Below are 24865 nucleotides of genomic sequence, written 5' to 3'. Positions count from 1 at the left end.
CCCATATAAATCACCAACATACATATACAGAGTTGAGACACAGTATCATGAACACAGCTAATATCCAGAGTCCTCCTCCGCTGTCTCCTGTGCCTCAAAGTAGGAGGAACCAGAGAGCAGGAGACAAGGGAGTTTGACAGAAAATGCACTTAGTGCTGGCTATGTGTCACGATGTATGAGAGATGGTAATTGAAGTTGTAGTAAGTACAGGAAAGAAGGATTAAAAAAATGAACAAGTGCTGCAGTCAGGAGGAAAAAAGAGTGTGATTAAAGCCATGGGGGGGGGGCCAATGCTTAAAGCAGGCCTGCCTAATTCTTTCCATAGAAGAGGGACTCTGCTTCCCCAGCAACAAGCAGTAAACAACCAGAGGGCAGAGAAATCAAAAGCTGCAATATCTGCAGAACAGAGCATTTTGGAAATAAACATTTTATGTTTTTGAATGTGTTGCTTTCTGTTTTCAAACCCAATAAACTAGGATTAAAAAGATGGGAATACCCCTTTAAGGTGGGACTCCTGCAGCGATTGAGGTTGAAGAGGCTCTGTTAAAGGACCACTCCAAGTTGTTGTACATTTGAATGTCAATAAAATGAGTTCACCTTGTCTCAACTAGTCTCAACACAATACATTTATGAAATAGCACAGACACATGTTACCTTTTAGAATGCTGTTTCCAAAAAAGAGCATCATTCCAGGTAAAGGGTTTCCAGTTCTTAAATCCTTAACTGAAATATAAGAATTTAGTCTTAAATTAAAAAAAAAAAAATTGTGAGAAAAGAATGCCGACACAGAAACATTGGGTTAAAAATACAATACACGAGCTCCTAACTCTTCAACAATTTGTCATCAAGCACAAACTTCATGTCTCTCTAGCAAATGTAAAAAAAACAATTCAGTATGATATTAATCAATGAAAAATTACGGAGCTTTACTACAAAAAAATTTTTTTTAAAAAGACCACCAAGCAATAAATACTGCTGCTGAAACTTTGAAACTTAAGCCCCATTAACTAAATTATGGGCCTCCAACTAATGTCACATTCAGACAGGAACGAGCTGTCGGCCAAACAGTGCAGACAGCACGCTCCAGTGATGCACGCTCCTGTCCTGTTACAGGGGAACGAGCATCACTCACGGCGCTGCCGGCATGGAAGCGGGACGGCCGGGGAGCGTTCTTTCCCCACCGCATAGGTGGCGTGGTGCGAGCGAAGTGTGAGCAAGTCTATCTTCACTACTTCCACAAGTAAATTGTAATTACCCATTAGAATGAGCTCCATGCCTGGCAATGTCATCCAGTGTGCGACTTGTGCAATGTATGTGCACCTTGATCAGCCAATCGAGGGGTGCATACTGTTGCGCAATATGCGTGCACGTCGCACATTTAGAAGCCCAAAACCTGGATCTAAATGAGCAACTTGCAATACTGCGATCCATTGGCATCATGGAAAGGAGTTTGCTGCTCACTGAGCAGGCGCTCACTGGGGTAGAGGTAGGGGAAGATGGTATTACGGAAGAGCAGGGGGAGCAGGCAGTAAGCTGGGTGACAGATAGAAGGAGGCGTAGAGGGTAGAGAACCAGGGAGGCTAGTCTTGAGTTTGCAAAGTTGGCAGATGAGGGGGAAGCCATTACAGAGCCAGCACCGCTGCAGCACAACATGCCCTCTGAACGCCAGGGAGATGACTGCTCCAGTAAGATGGGGACGGGGAGCGCAGGGCAGGCTAGACAGGTCCTAGTGGTGGGGGACTCAATTATAGGGGGGACAGATAGGTCAATCTGCCATAAAGACTGGGATCGTCGAACGGTGTGTTGTCTTCCTGGCGCTCCAGTTCGACACATCGCGGATCGGATTGACAGATTACTGGGAGGGGCTGGTGAGGATCCAACGGTCATAATGCACGTTGGCACCAATGAACAAATTAGAGGTCAATGGAGTGCCCTCAAAAATTATTTCAGAGACTTAGGGTCCAAGCTTAGGGCGAGGACCTCTAGGGTAGTTTTCTCTGAAATACTACCTGCACCTAAAGCCACACTAGAAAGGCAGCAGGATCTTAGGGAGGTAAACAAGTGGCTCCGGAGTTGGTGTAAGAAGCAGGGATTTGGGTTCCTGGAGAACTGGGCTGACTTTGCTGTCGGCTACAGGCTCTGCCGTAGGGACGGGCTGCATCTTAATGGGGAGGGTGCAGCTGTGCTGGGGGAGAAGATGGCTAGAAGGCTGGAGAAGTGTTTAAACTAGGGACTGGGGGGGTGGGGGGAGGGCAAAAGGAGAAATAATGGGGTAGTCAGCGTAGCTAGCGACCTGGGTCTAAGCAATAGGAATGGGGGTCGAGCAGGAGGTGGGGTTAGTACAGTTAGAACTGTCAGATCAGCCAACAGTACCATTAGTAACAAAGAACAAAAAAAACTGTAAAAATTGTATGACCACGAATGCAAGAAGTCTGATCGGTCAAGTGGGTGAGCTTGAAGCAAGAATGACTGATGAAATCTATGATATAGTCGGAATAACAGAAACATGGCTTGATGAAAAGTGCGATTGGGTGGTGAATTTACAGGGTTACAACCTCTTCTGAAGAGACCGTGGAAACCAGAAAGGGGGAGGGATATGTCTGTACATTAAATCGTATTTAATTCCGAGGCTACGGGAGGATATAAGGGCAGGAAGTGAACACGTGGAATCTCTATGGGTAGAAATACAGAAAGAAAACAAACAAAATCCTGATAGGGGTTTGCTATAGACCACCAAAAGCAACAGAAGAAACTGAAATCTTACTATTAAGGCAGATAGAAGAGGTGTCAAACCGCAACGAAGTAATTATCATGGGAGACTTTAATTGTCCGGATATAACATGGGAGAACGAAACCTGTAAATCTAACAGGGGTGATAAATTCGTGGGAACAATTAAAGATAACTACCTTATCCAACGTGTGCAGGAACCAACGAGAGGGAGGGCCACTCTGGACTTAGTACTAACAAACCGGACCGAATAAAGGGGGTACAGGTGGAAGGGCACTTGGCGAACAGTGACCACAATATAATTAACTTCCAGCTGTCATCCAATAAGAAGCCTTATCAGGGAGCGACAAAAAAACTAAACTTTAGTAAAGCAAAATTTGATCAGCTTAGAACTACTATCAGTAACATTAAATGGGACAACAGCCTCAAAAATATCAGTACAGAGGATCAATGGGAAAAGTTTAAAAGGATCCTAATCACCTCAAGTGAGCAGTTCATTCCCTTTAAAAATAAAAGAAACTCAGCTAAAAGGAAACCAATGTGGCTCAACAAGACAGTAAGGGGGGAAATAAAGAAAGAAAAGAAAGCGTTTAAACTATTAAAGCAAGAAGGCAGCGAAGAAGCGCTAAAATCGTACAGGGAAAAAAACTAAATAGGCAAAGATAAGATAAAAATTGCTAAGGAGGAGGCGGAAAGAGTGATCGCCAAAGAGAGCAAAAACAACCCGAACTATTTTTAACTATATTAACAGCAAAAGGATTTGTACCAAGAGCACGGGCCCTTTAACAGATAATGCAAGAGCAATCATTGAAGATGATGGAGGGAAAGCAAACCTATTAAATAGTTTCTTTTCAAGCGTATTCATGAACAAAAAGAAAAAGTACTACATGAGATGCAGGGGAACAAAATGAACCCCTCACAAAATATGTCATATCTAACGCAGGAGGAAGTGCGGAACCGGTTAACACCTTCCCGCTGCAGGGCGTAAGTTTACGCCCTGGCTGCGGGGTACTTCCCGCAACAAGACGTAAAGTTACGTCCTGGAGATAGCGCGGGATCACGTATGATCCCGCTCTATCCCGCAGCGGGAGCCGGCTGTCAGTCACAGTCGGCATCCCGCTGCAACAGCGGGGGGGCATCAGAGATGCGCCCCCCGCTGTTAACCCCTTCCCTGCCGCGATCTAAGTAGATCGCGGCAGGAAAGAGTTCACAGAGGGAGCGGACTCCCTCTGTGTCTCCGGCCGGCTCTCGCGATAACATCGTGAGAGCCCGGCCTGTCACCATGGTAACAGGACGCCAGACACTGGCGTCCTGTATTGCCTATGCCTATGATCGCTGTATAAGCAATAAGGCATGGCAGAGCAGTAGCTCAGCCATACCTTATGACAGCGATCATCAGGGCAGTGGTTAAAGTCCCCCAGGGGGACACAAATGTTGTACAAAAAACAAAGATAAAAAAAATGAATTAAAAAAATGTAAAAAAAGTAAAAATACCTTTTTTAAATGCTTTTTCTTAGATTAGCATAAAAAAAGGTAAAAAAAAATAAAACCCCACATATTTGGTATTCTCGCATCCGTAACGACGTGCACAATAAGTTGCACATGCTAAAAAACTGAGGCAAAATGCTAATTTTTAGCATTTTGCCTCAATAAAAACACAATAAAAAAGTGATCAAAAAAGCCGTATGTACCCCAAAATGGTACCAGTAAAAACTACAGCTTGTCTCGCAAAAAATAAGCCCTCACAGAGCTCCGTACATCAAAAAATAAAAAAGTTACAGGACTTTGAATGCAGCGATTTAGAAAAAAAAAAAGATTTAAAAAAAAAAAAAAAAAAGGGTTTTTATTGCAGAAAAGTGGGAAAACCTAAAAAAAAAAAATGTAAGAATTTTGTTATCGCTGTAACCGTACCAGTCCGCAGAAAAAATGGAATGTCTCATTTATGCTGCATGATTAACACTGTAAAAAAAAAATCTATGGCAGAATTGATCCGTTTTCTCTCCATAAAAAAAAAAGTTTTACAATATAGTCTATGTACCCAAAAGTGGCGCCGATAAAAACTACAGTTCGCCACGCAAAAAACAAGCCCTCATACGGCCGCGTCGCCGGAAAAATAAAAAAAGATATGACTTTTGATAAACGGAGAAGAAAATCCGCCAAAAATTGTTGCGTTCTTAAGCCCAAAATAGGCCGTGTCATGAAGGGGTTAAAGCAGATTAAAAATCGATAAATCGCCAGGCCCATGTGGAATACACCCAAGGGTTCTAAGGGAACTTAGTGATGTGATAGCTAGGCCGCTATTTCTAATATTTATGGATACTATTAAGACCGGGGTTGTACTATTTGATTGGCGCATTGGCAACGTGGTTCCAATTTCCAAAAAGGGGTCCAAAAGTGAGCCTAGTAACTACAGGCTGGTAAGTCTCACTTCAGTAACTGGAAAAATATTCTAGGGGTTTCTGAGAGACGCCATCGAAGAATACCTCAATACCTCAAGGAGAACAACGGAATAACTCCTGATCAGCATGGATTCATGAAGGGTCGATCATGTCAGACCAATCTGATCATCTTCTACGATGAACTGGCTGAGTGATCGTACTCAAACAGTAGTCATAAATGACTACTGCACATCCAAGTGGAAGAATGAATCAAGGGGGTATCACAAGGCTCTGTCCTAGGCTCAGTGTTGTTCAGCATTTTTATAAATGATCTGGAGGAGGGAATTGATGGAAAACTGATCAAATTTGCCAACGAAACAAAGTTAGGAGGGATAGCTAACACTGGGGAAGATAGGAAGAGTATTTAAAGCTTGAACAGTGGGCGGCGACTAACAGAATGGTATTTAACATGGAGAAATGCAAAGACAAATTGGAACAAGTTCAGAGAAGAGTTACCAAGATGGTGAGCGGTCTGCAAATCATGTCCTATGAGGAACGGTTAAAGGATCTGGGAATGCTTAGCTTGCAAAAAAGAAGGCTGAGAGGAGACTTAATAGCTGTGTACAAGTATCTGAAGGGCTGTTACAGTGCAAAGAGATAAGCCCTATTCTCATTTAGGCCCCCTGTCCATGGGTGAGGCGGCATATCGCCAGGGAGAGAAATGTCAGTTTCTGCCATGAGTCTGACAGATAGGCTCACCACGGAGAATCGTGGCAAATTGCAGCATGCCGCGATTTGAGTCCAGCGAGCTTGTGGACAGCGTGTACTGTGTTACTCGTGGCCAGATTATCGCCGAGAGTAACGCAATGCACCATCGTCCATGGACAGGAGCCCACAAGGAAAGACCAGAAGCAAAGGGATGGAAACTGAAAGGGAGGAGACAAAAATTAGATATAAGAAAAAACTTTCTGACAGTGAGGGTAATCAATGAGTGGAACAGGGAGGTGGCCAGTTCTCCTTCAATGGAAGTGTTCAAACAAAGGCTGGACAAATATCTGTCTGGGATGATTTAGGGAATCCTGCACTGAGCAGGGGGTTGGACCAGATGACCCTGGAGGTCCCTTCCAACTCTACAATTCTATGTTCTATGAATCGTCCCTTATAAATGGCCCATAAGGGAATGGGGAGTCCAGGGAGCACACAGTGTGACTTTCCTTTACACTTCAGGGTATGAATCATATATTCCACGAACAACTTTATTTTAACGCGGATTCTGAGCGGACGTCCTCAATAGAGGTTTATGGATGCGAGTGATCCGCAGCCCATATGGAATTAACATGCGTTTGAACGGAGGACACGCTCGCAACTTGATAAGAAAAAAGAATAGAAAAGCCAGAATGCTGGCTGGAAGGGAAAGAGAGAGCTCCTTCTCCAACGCAAACAATACAATGTGCATATGTTTACATCTGCGTGGAAAACCGGACACATTCGCAACCAACCGCAAATATTTTCCGCAAAGGATTGCAGGTCGACAAGTTCATGTGAATCTGGCGGCTCAATTCCCAATTTTCTGTTTGTGGCTTGTGCCAAAGTCTTCCCATGTGGCACACAATGGAAAACAGCATTGATACAACAGCTTTATTTAGTTTTACTTTTCCTAGTCAATACCAAGAAAAGGTGTTTTACAAGTAATCTTGAAGATATGATAACTTTTAATGGCTAACAAAAATACATGATGTTAAACAAGCTTTCGTGGATATTTCACCCCCTTTATCAGGCTAATGAATGAAACTTGTTTGGATGGCACATAATTATAACATACAGATGCAGAGGGAGGGGGGCACACTCGATCTAAATGAATGTTCACACACAGAAATTTGAGACTGCTTTGCACTCAAAACTTAAAACAACAGACAAACTGAGCTGAGACATAAATACTTAATCAGTCCACTGAGCTCAGGACAGTTTTATGATGTGTCTTATCTTTCCAACCTGCACATGGAAGGAGATACAGATGCCTGATATAGTTGGTGAGATATTCCCGAAAGCTTGCTGTAACATCATGTATTTTTGCTAGCCATTAAAAGGTATCAAATCTACAAGATTACTTGGTTTCTCTCACTAAGAACAATCACACATTGCTCTACTGGCTAACACAGTACCAAACCTTTTTTCCGTTTTACCTTGTAGTACACAAAAACTGTATTTACGCAGCTGAGGGCAATATTTTCCAAGATTGCATGCAATCTTCATGCGATTTAGGAATACGTTTTTGTTTTTTTTTTAAAACACAGCCATAGGAATAATTGGGAGATATTAACCCAAAACAGGACATGCGTGTGATTTTTCTATCGTGTTCCGAGAAGAAAATTGTCCATGGCAGAAGAAAATATTACATTATTTTCTTCTGCCAATTCCGTTCGTATCGCAATTGGACAGAAGTCACGTGAGGAAATCGTCTGTGTAAATACAGCCTAACTATGGTAATGCTTGAAAACGCTATTGTATTGCGATATCCCCAATTGGCAAAAGTAGGCTCAAGTCATCCCATATATATGTCAATGCAAGCAAAACGATGGATTTAGAAGTACCTAGATGCATTTATTTACTTACCTTTACTTAAAATTATTGCACGAGCGGCATCAATATGAAACAGTTCCCCCTGAAAGCATCCATGAGCAGTAGTGAGTTTTATATTGGTCCCTATGAACCTGCTCAGTACGTGCGCTTCCTTGGTTAGATCCATATTACAGCTGTAACTGAATTCCCTGCAAAATAAAGAAAGTGTTAGGTCTGAAGGCAGGAAGAGAGATGAGCTACATGCACAATATTAGCTAGTACAAAATAGTGCAATTGGGTCATAACCATGTGACTAAGAAGCAGGTAGAAGGGGGTCATTTAATACTACCCTTGTTTGTGGGGATTTAGGGTTAATAAAATCAGTGTTTAACATGACAGCATGTATGTGCTGCGGAGCTGTGTGTGTATGTAGTAAGAGTTGTGTATGGTGTAGAGCTGCGTGTATTGTGCACTTGTACAATGTGCGTACATTAGTACTGTGTATGTGCATAATTGGAACTTTTGTGCTTTCGCCATTGTTTTAATAAACACACTAGATTTAATAGGCGCTGACTGCTCACCATTAAACCCCTCTTCTATACTAGAACACCAAAGTTAAAGGGGTTCTGTCATTAGAAAACAAAAATTCTATACTTACCTATTCCTCCCCCAGTCTGCCTAGCGCATCTTCTCCTGGCTCCTGCAGTCCGCCCGGGTCACCCAACCTCCAGCCTGACAATTAGTCTTCTACCGGTGATGAAGCATCCATTCTCTGCAGTCTGCTTCCTGCAGGGCAATGTACCCGGTCACTAGTGACGTTGTGCTCATAGCCTAGCAGGGAGCGCCAAGTCATTGCCGAGACTGTGCATGCGCGCTGTCTCTCTGCAATAGTATATAAACACTCGCAGCAAGACAGCATGCATGTGCAGTCTCAGCAATATATCAGCATTCCTTCCTAGGCAGTGAACATTACGTCACTAGTGATGTAATCTTCACTGACCTGCAGGAAGAAGGATGTGGAGAATGGATGAATCATAACAAGAAGAGGATCCAGACGATTTGTAGTGAGGTGACCCGGGGACTGGAGAAGATCAGTGAGGGGACGATGCTTGAAGACAGCTACCTGGGGAGGAATAGGCAAGTACTGATTTATTTTCTTTAAATGACAAAACCCATTAAGGACATGGCCTATTTTGGGCATAAGGACGCAAAATTTTCTTTTTTTTTATTTTTTCATCGACATGGCCATATGAGGACTTGTTTTTTGTGTGGCGAACTGTAGTTTTTATTGGTGCCGTTTTTGGGTACATAAACTGTATTGCAAAATTTTGTATTTTTTTTTTTTTTAATAACAGCAGGGAGAGAAAACGCATCAATTCTGCGATTGTTTTTTTTTTACAGCATTATTCATGCAGCATAAATGGCACAATACATTTTTTCTTCAGGTGCCTCTGTGAGCCCTTTACATGCCGCAAGCTACATAGATCGCGACATGTAAGGGGTTAACAGCGGGAGGCCGGCTATCAATGACAGGGGTCTCTTCTGATCTTGCGCTATCCACTGGGCGTAAGTGTACATCCTGTTGCATTAAGTACCCCGCAGCATGGACGTACACTTACGCCCCTTTGGAGGGTAGGGGTTAATGATCGCAGCTCCACCACTTTGTTAGATATCCAGGGATGATTAAATTAGTAAGACACATTTTTTCATGTTTTCTGATGTCTAAAGCTGCGGTGCGTCTTATAGTGTGAAAAATAAGGTAAACGGTGATGAGAGATGCTGCTGGGAACAACAGGGGTACGAGACCCTCCATGCCCCCCTCCAGCCCCGTGTCACATTGTGTATCCAAGCTAGAGGCGGTACAACAGACTAGAGCCTCCATGCCTGCCCATATTACATCTTGTATCTAAGCTAGATGCAATACAACAGGGTACTGGAGTCTCCATGCCTGCCCGCATCACCTCTTGTATCCAAGCTAGAGGTGGTACAACTGGGTACTAAAGTCTCTATGCCTACCGGTATGACATCTTGTATTCTAAGCTAGAGGCGGTACAACAGGGTACTAGAGCCTGCATGCCCGCCAGTAACACATCTTGCATCCTAGCTAGAGTTGGTACAACAGGGTACCAGAGCCTCCATGCCCACCCGTATCACATCTTGTATCCAAGCTAGAAGCGGAACAACAGGATCCTAGAGCCTCCATGCCCACCTGTATCATATCTTGTATCCAAGCTAGAGGCAGTACAAGAGGGCACTATAGCCTCCATGCCGCCCGCATCACATCTTGTATCCATGCTAGAGGTGGTACAACGTGGTACTAGAGCCTCTACGCCTAACTGTACCGCATCTTGCAAAAAAGCTACAGGTGGTACACCAGGTTACTATAGCCTCCATGCTTGCCCATATTACATATTGTATCCAAGCTAGAGGCAGTATAACAGGGTACTAGAGCCTCCATGCCCATCTGTATCACATCTTATATCCAAGCTAGAGGCAGTACAACAGGGTACTAGAGCCTCCATGCCCACCCGTATCACATCTCGTATCCAAGCTAGAGGTGATACAACAGGGTACTGGAGACTCCATGCCAGCTATGGATAATGCTATATGACGTAAGTTTACATCCTGGCAGAACGTAAACATAAGTCATGTGGATAGTGCATCAGAAGCTGAGCCCGCGCCATCCCGTAAGTGAGGCCGACTGTTAGATAGCCAATCACTTCAACACCCAAGATCGATGAGAACATCCATCTCCGCTTTTAATCCCCTACATACCACGAGCTACATAGATCGCGGCATGTAAAGGTTTCACAGAGTCAGCACGCTCCCTCTGTGACATCATCGGACCCCCGAGATATAATCGTGGAGGGCCAATCAACTGCCATGGACGCTAGATACTAGGAACCCGCCACCCATCCTGCCCCTGCCTGTGATCACTATTGTAATCGATAAGGCATTGCAGTACACAAGTCCTGCAATGCATTATTATAGCGATCATAGCTGTTAAGGTTGAAGTCCCCTACAGGGATATACAAAATGTAAAAAGTAAAATAAAAATATAGTGTAAAAAAAAACAACTTTTTTCACGCTTTCTCCTATTTGTGTAAAAAAAAAATAAAAAAAATAATGTAAAAATATCTGTACAATAAATTGAAATTATCCTGTACGGCAAACACCGTAAAAAAAACAATTAATGCTTATTTTGTTAGTTTTGCCTCCCAATAAAAACTACAGATTATCCTGCAAAAAAGGAATCCCTCATAAAGCTCTGACAATGGAAAAATGAAAAAGTTACGGGACTTTGAATGCAGCCATTTAGAATTTTTTTTTTTCAAAAAGAAAGGGTCTTTATTGTGGAAAAATCTAAAAAAAAAAAAAAAGATTTTGTTAATGTCTTAATTGTACCGACCTGCAGAAAAAAAATGTATTGTGTCATCTATGCTGCATGATTAAGGGCTTATTCAGACGACCGTATATCGGCTCGGTTTTCACGCCGAGCCGATATACGGTGTCCTTGTCTGCAGGGGGAGGTGGGGGGGGATGGAAGAGCCAGGAGCAGGAACTGAACTCCCGCTCCTTCCCCACCCCTCGCCACTATTTGCAATGGGAGGAGTGGGACGGGGCGGAGCTAAGCACTGTTACTTAGCTCCACCCCCGTCTCGCCCCCTCCTATTGCAAATAGTGGCGAGGGGTGCAGAGGGGGCGGGAGCTCAGTTCCTGCTCCTGGCTCTTCCATCCTCCCCCCCCCCTGCAGACAAGGACACCGTATATCGGCTTGGCGTGAAAACCGAGCCGATATACGGTCATCTGAATAAGTCCTAATGCTGTAAAAAAAAAATTTAAATACACAATGGCAGAATTGATGTATTTTCTCTTCCTGCTCTTCAAAGAAAAAAAAAAAAATAATTGGACCAACCAAACTACAGTTTGCAACGAAAAAAACAAGCTCTCATAGGGCCATCTTGACGTTAAAAAAAAAAAGTTACTGCTTTTGATAAGTGGAGATGAAAATCCCGAAAATAATTGTTGCGGCCTCATGGCCAAAATAGGCCGCGTCCTTAACCCCTTAATGACATGGCCTATTTTGGTGTTGAGGACCAAACAATTTTTGGTAGATTTTCATCTTTATTTTTCAAAAGCCATAACTTTTTTATTTTTCCGTCGACGCGGCCGTATAAGGACTTGTTTTTTGCATGGCGAACTGTAGTTTTTATCGGTGCCATTTTTGGGTACATAGACTATATTGTAAAACTTTAATTATTTTTTTTATGATCGTAGGGAGAGAAAACGCATCAATTCTGCCACAGATTTTTTTAAAGCATTAATTATGCAGCATAAATGACATGCTACATTTTTTTCTGCGGGTTAGTCCGGTTACAACGATACCAAAATTCTTACCTTTTTTAGGTTTTTCCACTTTTCTGTAATAAAAAAAACTTTTTTTTAGAAATTTCTTTTTTTCTAAAATCGCTGCATTTAAAGTCCTATAACTTTTTTATTTTTCCATGGACTGAGATTTGCGAGGGCTTATTTTTTGTGAGACAAGCTGTAGTTTTTATTGGTACCATTTGGGGGTACATAAGTTTTTTTAATCACTTCTATTGCGTTTTTTGTGAGGCAAAATACTAAAAATTAGCGTCTTGCCTCAGTTTTTTAGCATTTTTTTACACTTTTTGCCATGCAGGATAAAAAGAGTGTTCGATTTATTGTATGGGTCTTTACGGACACGACGATACAAAATATGCGTTTCTTTGGGGTTTTTTTTATTTTTAAATGCTAATATGAGAAAAAGCATAAGAAGGGGTTTTTTTACATTTTTAAGTTTTGTACATTATTTTGATTTTTTTTTTACACCATCTGTGTCCCTCTGAGGAACTTACACCATACCACCGATGATCGCTATGATAAGGCATTGCAGGACTTCTCTCCTGCAATGCCTTATCGCCTATTACAGTGTTCATAGGCAATGGCAATACTGGACGCCAGTATCTGGCATCCTGTTGCCATGGCAACCGAGCGGGAGCACGCTCCCTCTGTGAACCCTTTCCCTGCCGCGATGTAAGTAGATTGGGGTAAGTAGAAGGGGTTAACAGCAGGGGGGGGGGGGGGCGCATCTCCGATGCGCCCCCACTGTTGCAGCGGGAGGCCAGCTATCAGTGACAGACAGCTCCCACTGCTAGACAGCGCGAAATCTGGCATGATCTCACGCTATCCCTATGACGTAAGGGTACGTCATTTTGCAGGAAGCACCTCGCTCCCATGACATACCCTTACGTCATGGGGAGGGAAGAGGTTAAACTGTACTTCTGCATGTTTCCCCAAAGATATTACAAGCCAAGCCCTAATGAAGTGCGGTAGAAGACTGGCTGAAACATGGTCAGCCTCACTAAGGCTGGGTTCACATGGAACAGATTTGCTGCGGAATGTCCACACGGAAATTCTGCATGCGGCTCCTAATCGCGGGATTAGCCAGCAAAGTGGAGAAGATTTTGCAAAGTGGAGAAGAAAAAATCTCGTCCACACGCTGCGGACAAACCGTGTGGAAATGGCCATGCGGCATGGATACTAAAGACGCATCATGTCAATTTTTTCTTTTTTCTGCAGCGACCTCTCTCTTCTCTATGGGGAGAGACGGCTGCAGCGGAAATGCAGGCGGCGAAGCCGCTTCAAAACCCGCACCGCGGTTTTCCAGCGGAATTCTCACGGATTTTCGGTGCAACCAATCCGCGTGAATTCCACTGGAAATCCGTCCCGTGTGAACACAGCCTTACCATCCCTGCCCAATAGGAAAACTGTTCTTGCTGCCTATAGAAACCAATCAGAGCTCAGATTTCATTTCTGAAACCGCTCTGTTAAAATGAAATCTGCGCTGATTGGTTGCTATGGACAACAAAAGACCATGGTACTATTAGGCCTCCTTCGCACTGGCAGAATTTCTTGTGAATTTGGGCACAGTTTCCATGCCTAAAGTCAGACCATTTAAGCATACAAGTACATGCCACGAAACCCCTCAATATAGTTTATACGGAATGAAAAAAGAATTGTTGCGGAAAAAAGAATTGACATTTCAATTTTTGGAGCAGAAACCGCGGAGAGGGGCTGGGACTAAACCTGCATGAAAATCCACAGCCGACCTCGGAGGTCAGGTCCCAGTTCTGCCACACATTAAACGGTTAGATTCACCGTCCTAAAACTCTCTGACGGTTATTGCGGTAGTTCTGTGTGAACACGCCCTCTCACAGGTTTGATAACTTTGGCCTAGTGTGAACAGCGCTCTATACAATCACATGCTATGGCTACCTACACACGGCGATAGTGTGAACAGTGCTCTATACAATCACATGCTATGGCTACCTACACACGGCGATAGTGTGAACAGCGCTCTATACAATCACATGCTATGGCTACCTACACACGGCGAGTGTGATATCGCGCTTGGGAACGTGCGATTTGTCTGCAGACGATTTTCAGTCAAAAACGCTTCGCACCGCTTCTGTGAAATTCCGATCCTCTTGCATGAGTTTCATGCGCTCTAGAGGATCGGAGGGGTTTCCCAATTATTTCAGTGGGTAACCTCGCATCACACGGCACACGAGAACCATGAGATCAGCGGTGCGTTCTGAGGAGCACAAAGATAAAAGATGTAACATGGTGCAAGAAAACACGGCTCTTGTACATGCGGTTCGTATTCACGTGGGATTTGGGCATTCCACAATGCGCAAATCTCATGTGAGTGTCACGGTCGTGTGAAAACGGGCTATGGCCAGGGAAATCCCTGCACACATGGCAAACAACTGGCGGGTTTTGGTATCACACGGTAGAGGTGTATTTGCGTGCAATTCAGCGCAATCTCTTTGTACACTTTTAAGCGTGTTTTACTGTACTTTTTGCGCCCGCAAGACATGTTCATATGTTTGCGGCAAACAAAGACGCACTGATTGAAAAGGTCAATTAGTCTAATGAGTCCAAGATGTGTTCTTTTTCCAGTGGAATTACGCAGTTCCTTGCATATTGTATGTACATTTGTGCACTCCCATTGACTTCTATGAGAAGCTTTAGTACGCAAATACTTAGAAAAATAGAACATGTTTTTCCTTTTTTTTTTACAACCGAAATACGCGCGCAAAATATGGAAATGGGAGCAAACCCATTGAATTCAATTGGTTTTATTCTCTACATATTGCATGCGCAAATACACAGTGAATCCAGGCTGAGAGTTCCTTTACAGCGGTGTATTTGTGTACATATTTGCGTGCGCAATACACAGAGAACAGAACCTATTAATTTCAACGGGTTCACTCCGACTTCCTTTTTTTGTGCACCAAAGTGCCCCATAGGAAGTCCATTGGGGCGAGTGCAAATGTACACCCCATACACAATGGGAGGGGGTGCGAAATACAGTGCAAAACTGTTGGGAAAAATAACAAACATCTGCTACATAACATACATTAGGCTACACAACTAAACCGGGGCGGAGGAGCGACGCGTACGATTGTAAACAGCCCGGCGGGCGTAAAAAAGTACAGTGCAATGTGCAGACGTGCCCAAATCAACCTCATTTATAGCACAGATACGTAGGCATTTGCGCATACGCATATACTGTGAATGGAGCCACTGTTATGTATGGGCCGTATTTGCAGCGTATTTACGCTCCTGTGGATATGCCCTTGCACGGACTGCTCAGGTTCTGTATGGAGGCATGCTGCAGCCTATGGAAGTGCTCAGCCCAGTGCCAGCCCTGCAGTCCGCGGTGCTGTGCCCGGCGTCCGCAGCAGCTCCACTACCTGAACCCTGTCATGGCCGACGACCACCACATCCCTACCACACACCTCCCGGGGCGGAGGACAAACCTTCACCGGGCGGGACACACGGCGCGCCGTCTCCTCAGCGCAAGGCAGGAGCCACGTGTGTGACTGCTGCCTGCAGGGGGCGTTCTACTACGGGGTGTGCCCGGTACGCCGCAGATAGTACTGACTAGGAATGTAGTGGGTCTATAAATCATGGAGATTCGGAGGGACAAAAAGGATGTAAGAATGAGCAAAAAAAAAAGTTTTATTAATTTATTAAAAGGTAATAACAGTTTAAAAAAACTTCCCATATTTATAATAAAACAAAATAAACAAAAAAACACTAAATTGCTGAGTCCGATTTATCAAAGTATCGTATTATTTACCCCGCACGGCGAACTAAAAAAAATAAAATAAGCAATGTCAGAATTGTGCTTTTTTTGGTCACAGTGTCTCTAAAAAATGTTTTTATAAGAAGTGATCAAAAAGTCCTATGTACTCCAAAATGGTGCAAATAGACATCTCACAATAATGAGCCCTCACAGAACTACCCTGTGCTGATGTGAAAGTTATGGCCGGTACAAGATGGTGGCAGAAAATCATTTTATTTTTTCTCCAAAGGTATTTTATTTTTTAACAGTACAGCAAAAAAAAAAAACCCGATATACATTGTGTATCGTAGCAATCGTACCGACCCACAGAATAAAATTCTTATGTCATTCTTGCTACAGTGTGTACACCGTAGAAACAAGCCCCCCCCCCCCAAGATGGCGGAACTGCTTTTCTTTCAATTTCACTGCGCTTAGAATTCTTTAAATGTTTTTCAGTACATTATGTGGTACTAAAACTCATCCAGCAAAGACAAGCCAACAGACATCTGCATGGGTGGATAAATAGAAGAATTAGGATTTTTTGAACGTGGGGAGGAAAAAACGAAAATGGGAAAAAAAGAGAGCTGCGTCCTTAAGGCCGCCTGCAGACGGGCGGAAATCCCGCGGCGGGATTTCCGCCAGTAAAAGCCTGCATAGGAGTGCATTACAATACGCACTCCTATGCAGACGGCCGCGGTTTGGCCGCGCGAAATGTCGTGCGGCAAACAAACCGCGGCATGTCCTATTTCTGTGCGGGGCTCGCAGAGCCTCGCACAGAAACGTCACTCACCCGGACGCCGGCTCCGGTCTGCGCATGCACCGGCTGCCCGGCAGCCGGCACATGAAAGAGCCGAGGCCGCCGGGCGCGGGTGAGTACGCGCTCCTGCCTGCAGGTGCTTGGGTCGGGTCCCGCGGCGAGAATTCTCGCCACCGGATCCGACCCGCTCGTCTGCAGGCGGCCTATGGGGTTAATGAAATACCAGAGATGATCTTTTCATGGTATAATTAAATTTTGGTAATTTTATTTACTTTATTATTGTTATTTCCAAATGAAGCCCACAACATATTCTTTTATCAATATCCAATAAATAGACAGGAGCCATTCTGTGAGCCGCATATCCTTATCAGTTCAGATAGGTTTTGGAATACTTGTGCCTCAGTGACGAGACTAGAACTCCTCCAGTGCATCCTTCAAATGTCATCCATCGAAAACCAACCTGACCAAGCTTCAGTAGTCCTTTGTTAATGGGCTCTTGTCTGTACACAACATAATTATCCAACCTCAATATATCTAGTGCAATTTAGGCTGGGCTCACACAAGAGTATTGGTATAACACATTCAACGCAGAATATGGTGTACCAATCTCCCGTAGGTGGCCATGTTATTGCTCACACGAATTGCGTGAAATAAGCATGCAAGAAGATCACAGCATGTTCTATCTTGACGCATATTACACTCGCATACACGCTGAGATAGTACATGGCGTAATTGTGTACTGGCTGCGTGCGAAGCGCATCTCTCTTGCAGGCGGCACGCTGAGAGATACGTTCATGTGAGCCCGGCCTTACTGAACCTCCTACAGTAACCTCCAAAACTTCAGAAACATCCTGTATAAATAAGCAAATCAGTAGTCAGAAAAATCTCTGGTCGGTTCTCAACCAAGAATGGAAGCATATCCTGACCAAAATACTTCTAAGTTGATCTACTAAATGCTTAAAGTGTGTAAGGTGCCGTACAGGAAAAGACTGGATAGTTCCAGTAGTCCAAAATTTGAAACTATTTTCAAAATTACAAGACTTAGGGCTTATTTACATGAGCGTATATTGGCCGGCGTTTTCACAGCCAATATATGCTTCCATTTAAGCAGTCCACCCCTTCCCTCCCCCTCACCGACTCTCTGCTTCTCTCCTCCCCTCCAAGCAGTTTACAATGGAAGTGGGCGGGATGGGGTGGAGCCAAGCTTCCACCCCACCCCTTGTCCATAGCCAGCAATGGGAGTGGGCGGGACAATGCCTAGTTTAGCTCCGCCCATGTCCTGCCCCCTCCCGTTGCAAATGCCGAAATGGAGGAGAGAGGCAGAGAGTCGGTGAGGGAAGGGGGAACTGCTTAGATGGAAGTGTATATCGACCGGCCGTGAAGACGCCAACCGATATACGCTCGTGTAAATAAGCCCTAAGGCCTCATGTCCACGGGCAAAAGAAGAATTAAAATCCGCAGCGGATTTTAACTCTTCTCCTGCACACGGATCCGCATCCCATAGGGATGCATTGACCACCTATGTAGATAAATACCCGCGGATGGCCAATAAAACTGATTTTTTTTAAAATGGAGCATGAAAAAAACTCGACCATGCTCCATTTTCGTGCGGGTCTCCAGCGGGGACGGCTCCCGCAGGCTTCTATTGAAGCCTATGGAAGCCGTCCGGATCCGCGGGAGACCAAAATCAGAATATACTCACCTGCTCCGGATCTTCCCTTCGCCGTGGCTTCATCTTCTCTCCGTCGCGGCCGGATCTTTTTTCTTCGGGCCGGCGCATGCGCGGGGCATGTAACCGACGTGCCCCGTGCATGCGCCGGCCCGAAGAAAGAAGATCCGGCCGCGACGGAGAGAAGATGAAGCCGCGGCGAAGGGAAGATCCGGAGCGGGCGAGAGGTGAGTTAATTCTTATTTTTATGCCTCATGTCCGCGGGGCAGGAGGGACCCGCTACGGATTCTCCATGGAGAATCCGTAGCGGGCCTGATTTTCCCCGTGGACATGAGGCCTTAGTTGGAAGATTGAGCTTTGGTTGCTGTTTTGCTTTTTAGAGCAATAAATACTTATATCTCAAAGCATCAGGATTTTTCACTATATCTTCTCAATTTTACAGGGAGTGTTTCTAAACTTCTGGACGGTGCTGTATACCATATATATACTCTTTGTAAAAAAATCAATAAATATCCAGCTCCTAAAAGGAGGAGTTGTTCTACTGCAAAACTTGGCATGCAAAACAACTCCTTACAAAGAGTGTATATATGGTATACAGCACCGTCAGGGGTGTAACTATAGGGGATGCAGGGGATGCGGTTGCACCCGGAAGAGGAGCCTTGGGGGTCCCATAAGTCCTCTCTTCTCCATATAGGGAGCTTAGTACTATGAATAAAGCATTATAGTTGGGGACCCTGTTACAGATTTTGCATTGGAGCCTCTAGGTATGGGTACAGATGGAGAGGGGAGGGCCCCAGCTAAACTTTTGCACCCGGACCCCTGAGCCTTCAGTTACACCCCTGAGTACCGTCCAGAAGTTACATTTCAGGCAGATATACAAGATTAGAGTTGTGGTGTGATTAGTCGATGGGTCTTGTCACCTGAGGTCCTAAAAGTGGTTCCACCCTTGGCCCACAAAAAGCCTCTCAAAGGCTCCTTGTGTGTAGTGACCTCTTTTCTCACTTGTGTAGAGCTTGTTGACCACTAGACGCCTCTACGACACAATGAGGTTTTGCCGAGTTAACAGCGTTTGAGATGGAGCGCATTATTGGAATGCGACAAGCTGGGCCATTCTGACCAGACTGTTAGGAGGTGTTGGGACCAAAGGATGCATGGGGGCACGGACACAAGGCGACTAGGCCCAGGACGCCCTCAACAGACCACCAGTGTAGAGGATCGTCCGACAAGCACAAGCAATTCCAGCTGTTTCATTGTCCACCATCCAGAGACAGGTGGCACTATTGTTACACCCCTGTGTCTGTTTAAAGCCTTTCCAAGCACTTGGCTGAATAATATTTGGTCTCACAGGGCCCATTACATGTGCTGCCTTTGACATCTACCCACCATCTCATCAGTTTGCGGTGGTCTTATGAACAATGAAACTGGACTGCTACAGATGGCCGTGTTCATTTCTGGAGACCTAGGTGTAAGCACCTCAATCCTGACTTTGCTGCTGAGGGGCACATCTTGTATCCAAACTAGATGCGTTACAACAGGGTACTAGAGCTTCCATGGCCATTTGTATCACATCTTGCATCCTAGCTAGAGGTGGCCCAACAGGGTACTAGAGATTCCATGCCCATTTGTATCACATCTTGTATCCAATCAAGAGGCGGTACAACAGGGTACAAGAGTCTCCATGCCTGCCCATATCACATCTTATATCCAAGCTAGAAGTGGTACAACAGAGTATTAGAGCCTCCATGCCGGTCCATATAACATCTTTCTTCCGAGCTAGAGGTGGCCCAACAGGGTACTAGAGATTCCATGTCCATTTGTATTACATCTTGCAGCCAAGCTAGAGGTGGTACAACAAGGTACTAGAGCCTCCATGCTCGCTTGTATCACATCTTCCATCCAAGCTAGAGGTGGCCCAACATGGAACTAGAGCTTCCATGCCCATTTGTATCACATCTTGCATCCAAGCTAGAGATGGTCCAACAGGATACTTAGAGCTTCCATGCCCATTTCTATCACATCTTGCTTCCAAGCTAGATGCGGTACAACAGGATACTAGAGCCTCCATGCTTGCCCATATAACATCTTGTGTCCAAGCTAGAGGTGGTACAACAGAGTACTAGAACCTCCATGCCCTCCCATAAAACATCTTCTATCCAAGCTAGAGGTGTCCCAACAGGGTACTAGAGCTTCCATGCCCATTTATATCACATCTTGCATCTAAGCTAGAGGCGGTATAACAGGGCACTAGAGCCACCATGCCTGACCATATAACATCTTCCTTCCAAGCTAGAGGTGGGCCAACAGGGTACTAGAGCTTCCATGCCCATTTGTATCACATCTTGCATCTAAGCTAGAGGCGGTACAACAGGGTACTGGAGCCTCCATGCCCGCCCATATAACATCTTCCTTTCAAGCTAGAGGTGGCCCAATAGGGTACTAGAGCTTCCATGCTCGCATGTATCACATCTTACATCCAAGCTAGAGGTGGCCCAACAGGGTACTAGAGCTTCCATACCCACTTGTATCACATCTTGTGTCCAAGCTAGAGTTGGTCCAACAAGATACTAGAGCATCCATGCCCATTTGTATCACATCTTGCTTTCAAGCTAGAGGCGGTACAACAGGGTACTAGAGCCTCCATGCCTGCCCGTATCATATCTTGTGTCCAAGCTAGAGGTGGTACAACAGGGTACTAAAACCTCCATGCTCACCCATATAACATGTTCTATCCAAGCTGGAGGTGGTCCAACAGGGTATTAGAGCTTCCACGCCCATTTGTACTACATCTTGCATCCAAGCTAGAGGCGGTACAACATGGTACTAGAGCCTCCATGCTTGCCCATATAACATCTTCCTTTCAAGCTAGAGGTGGTCCAACAAGGTACTACAGCTTCCATACTAACTTGTATCACATCTTGCATCGAAAGCTATAGGTGGCCCAACAGGGTACTAGAGCTTCCATTCCCATTTGTATCACATCTTGCATCCAAGCTAGAGGCAGTACAACAGGGTACTATAGCGTCCATGCCCACCCATATAACATCTTCCATCCAAGCTAGAGGTGGCCCAACAGGGTACTAGAGCCTGCATGCGTGCCTGTATCATATTGTGTGTCCTAGCTAGAGGCCGTACAACAGTTACTAATGCCTCCATGCCTGCCCGTATCACATCTTGCATCCAAGCTAGAAGTGGCCCAACAGGGTACTAGAGCTTTCATGCCCATTTATATCACATCTAATTTTACATCCTATCAGTAAAACTGATCCCACATGGTGCCAGCTTCAGCAATAATGACCCCACATGGTGCTAGTATTAGTAAAAATGATCCCACATGGTGCCAGCATTAGTAATAATGGCCCCAACATGGTGCCTTCAATAGTAAAAGTGACCCCACATGGTGCCTTCTGTAGTAAAAGTGACCCCACATGGTGCCAGCATCAGTAAAGTGACCCCACGGGGTGCCAGCATTAGTAATAATGACCCCACATGGTGCCTTCAGTAGTAAAAGTCATGCTACATAGTGCCAGCATTAGTAACAATGACCCCACATGCTGCCTTCAGTGGTAAAAATGACCCCACATGGTGCCATCATTAGTAAAATTGATTCTACATGGTGCCAGCATTAGTACTAATAACCCCACATGGTGCCTTCACTAGTAAAAGTGACCCCACATGGTGCCATCCTTAGTAATAATGACCCCACATGGTGCCAGCATTAGTAAAAGTGATCCCACATGGTGCCAGCTTTAGTAATAATGACCCCACATGGTGCCAGCATTAGTAACAGTGATTCCACATGGTGGCTTCAGTAATAAAAGTGACCACACATGCTGCCTTCAGTAGTAAAAGTGAAGCCACATGGTACCAGCATTAGTAATAATGACCCCACATGGTGCCAGCATTGGTAATAATGACCCCACATGGTGCCAGCATTAGTCATAATGACACTACATGGTGCCTTCAGCAGTAAAAAGTGATCCCCTTATGGTGCCAGCATTAGTTATAATGACCCCACATGGTGCCTTTAGTAGTAATAATGACCCCACATGGTGCCAGCATTAGTCATAATAACCCCACATGGTTCCTTCAGTAGTAAAAGTCATCCCCACATGGTGCCAACATTAGTAAAAGTGATCCCACATGGTGCCAGCTTTAGTAATAATGACCCACATGGTGCCAGCATTAGTAATAATGACCCCACATGGTGCCAGCATTAGTCATAATGCCACCACATGGTGCCTTCAGCAGTAAAAAGTGATCCCAATATGGTGCCAGCATTAGTCATAATAACCCCACATGGTGCCTTCAGTAGTAAAAGTCATCCCCACATGGTGCCAACATTAGTAAAAGTGATCCCACATCGTGCCAGCTTTAGTAATAATGACCCTACATGGAGCCAGCATTAGTAAAAGTGATCCCACATGGTGCCTTCAGTAGTAATAATGACCCCACATGGTGCCTTCAGTAGAAAAAGTGATGCCACATCATACCAGCATTAGTAATAATGACCCCACATGGTGCCTTCAGTAGAAAAAGTGATGCCACATTATACCAGCATTAGTAATAATGACCCCACATGGTGCCTTTAGTGATAAAAGTGATCCAACATGGTGCCAGCATTAGTAAAAGTGATGCCACATGGTGCCAGCATTAGTAACAATAACTTCACATGGTGCTTTCAGTAGTAAAAGTAACCCCACATTATGCCAGCATTAGTAAAAGTGATCCAACATGGTGCTAGCATTAGTAAGAATAACCCCACATGGTGCCTTCAGTAGTAAAAGTAATCACACTTGGTGCCTTCAATAGTAAAATATAGACTTGAGAGAATGCTACAAGTACACAATTACAGACATTAACAGAATATGCAATATAAGGCAGCACAACTTGCAGCGATAGGAAAAAGAATAATACAACCTTTATTTAGTCCATGGTCTAAAAAGAGCCTCAGCAGCAACGTTTCAACCTCAATATGGGTCTTTGTCAAGCTGAATGCTCAGAAGCACAACACTTCAATAAAAATACATAAACACACCCCCCATCACCGCAGTGTCCAATAAAAACCACAGGAGTAATTACCGATAGGTGTGCGGAGATCCAGTCGGCATGCCTCTAATCACGATGTCCAAATCATAACATGAGGTACCTGCGCCCCCTTATCCAATCCGCGCTTGCGCGGTATCCATGGAGTCTGACGAGCGTGAGAGCCTCCTGTCACAGGGATCCCGGAAGGAGCCGCCGTCTAGCGCGGAAAAAAAAGACAAGGGGGAGGGGAATACGTACAAAAAAGGCATTCTTGGACATAAAAGCACAATACGTACAAAAAAAGTGGACCTTCCCATCCCCAAACACTTTGTCATGGCCGGTCACTCTGTGAGTCAGCTCAGATTCAGAGTGATCGACCATGTCCCTTTTAACATCAGAGGCGGGGATCGGGAAGGTATCCTTTTGAAGAAGGAACTTAAATGGATTTTTGATTTGGACACATTGCACCCAAATGGCCTCAACTTGGAGTTTAATACGGTGCTCTACATTTAATCATATAGTTATGATCCCCCTCCCCTTTTGGAGTCTTTTCTTGTATTTTGTACAATTTTTGTATATTGATGTGTTTTTAACTTTGTGTTTTGTTTTTTAGATCCATGGAGAATTATTCTGAGGGTTGCGGATTTTCATCTTTGTCGGACATCTTCTGATCTGATGTTTCTACTGATATTTTAGAAAAAAAATTTTTTTGAGGTTTTCTTTTAATTCCCCTCCCCCTTGTCTTTTTTTTCCCGCTTTCTTGTCACGTTTCTTTTTTCTTTTTCTTTTTCAATAAATTCTAATTATGCAATTTAAAACTATTTCGGCTTTATTTAGTTATATTTTTCAGTTTAAATATTGTTTAAATTGTCCGACTGCTATGGTGGCGTTAAGCTTACATATATGGGTACCTTCTTACTATATGAGGGGTCCCCGGGATGTGTGCAGCCCCAGCACTGTATGGGAGATACTTGAGTCCACATCTTAGTTCTTCTTTTGATCAGTGCTTAATTTCCCTTTTTGCATACAAATTTTGAATTTCATTGATATAATGCAGAAATAATCCATAATTTATATATGTAGCTCTGGGTTATTCAATTGCCCGATTTGGGCTTTTAGTACACCAGTATCTGATCATTGCACGCTGCCTCCGGTTTCTGTATGGCCGAAAGCACTTTATGCAGGAGCGATTTGGAGCCCCCACCTTTGGGCTTTTCCCTTGCCCGACTCCACACACGCATAGTGTGTGCTAGTGCGCATGTGCTAGACGGCGACTCCTTTCGGGAACCCTGTGACAGGAGGCTCTCCCTCTCGTGAGACTCCATGGATACCCCGCAAGCGCGGATTGGATAAGGGGACGCAGGTACCTCATGTTATGATTTGGACATCGTGATTAGAGGCATGCCGACTGGATCTCCGCACACCTATCGGTAATTACTCCTGTGGTTTTTATTGGACACCGCGGTGATGGGAGGGGGGGGTGTTTATGTATTTTTATTGAAGTGTTGTGCTTCTGAGCAATCAGCTTGACAAAGACCCATATTGAGGTTGAAACGTTGCTGCTGAGGTTCTTTTTAGACCATGGACTAAA

General features: G+C 44.5%; 1 protein-coding gene across 5 annotated transcripts in view; it reads right to left on the bottom strand.

The window, feature by feature from the left end:
• EXD1 (exonuclease 3'-5' domain containing 1) overlaps positions 1-15564 on the bottom strand; it is a 111574-nt gene extending 96010 nt beyond the window's left edge. For 4 of the 5 annotated variants that reach the window (XM_066608632.1, XM_066608636.1, XM_066608635.1 and 1 more), the window contains exons 1-3: positions 15450-15494; positions 7720-7874; positions 655-723 (exon numbers count right to left, since the gene is read on the bottom strand). In XM_066608632.1, coding sequence (XP_066464729.1) covers positions 655-723; positions 7720-7874; positions 15450-15481 — 256 coding nt within the window. In that variant the 5' untranslated portion in view covers positions 15482-15494. Of the gene's footprint in view, positions 1-654; positions 724-7719; positions 7875-15449 lie in introns of all 5 variants that reach the window. The other variant, XM_066608634.1, reaches the window with a different exon arrangement.
• Positions 15565-24865: the final 9301 nt, after the last annotated feature.

Source organism: Eleutherodactylus coqui, chromosome 6, assembly GCF_035609145.1.
Source record: "Eleutherodactylus coqui strain aEleCoq1 chromosome 6, aEleCoq1.hap1, whole genome shotgun sequence".
In the NCBI taxonomy this organism is placed as follows: Eukaryota; Metazoa; Chordata; class Amphibia; order Anura; family Eleutherodactylidae; genus Eleutherodactylus; species Eleutherodactylus coqui.
This window is presented reverse-complemented; position numbering and strand designations above follow the sequence as displayed.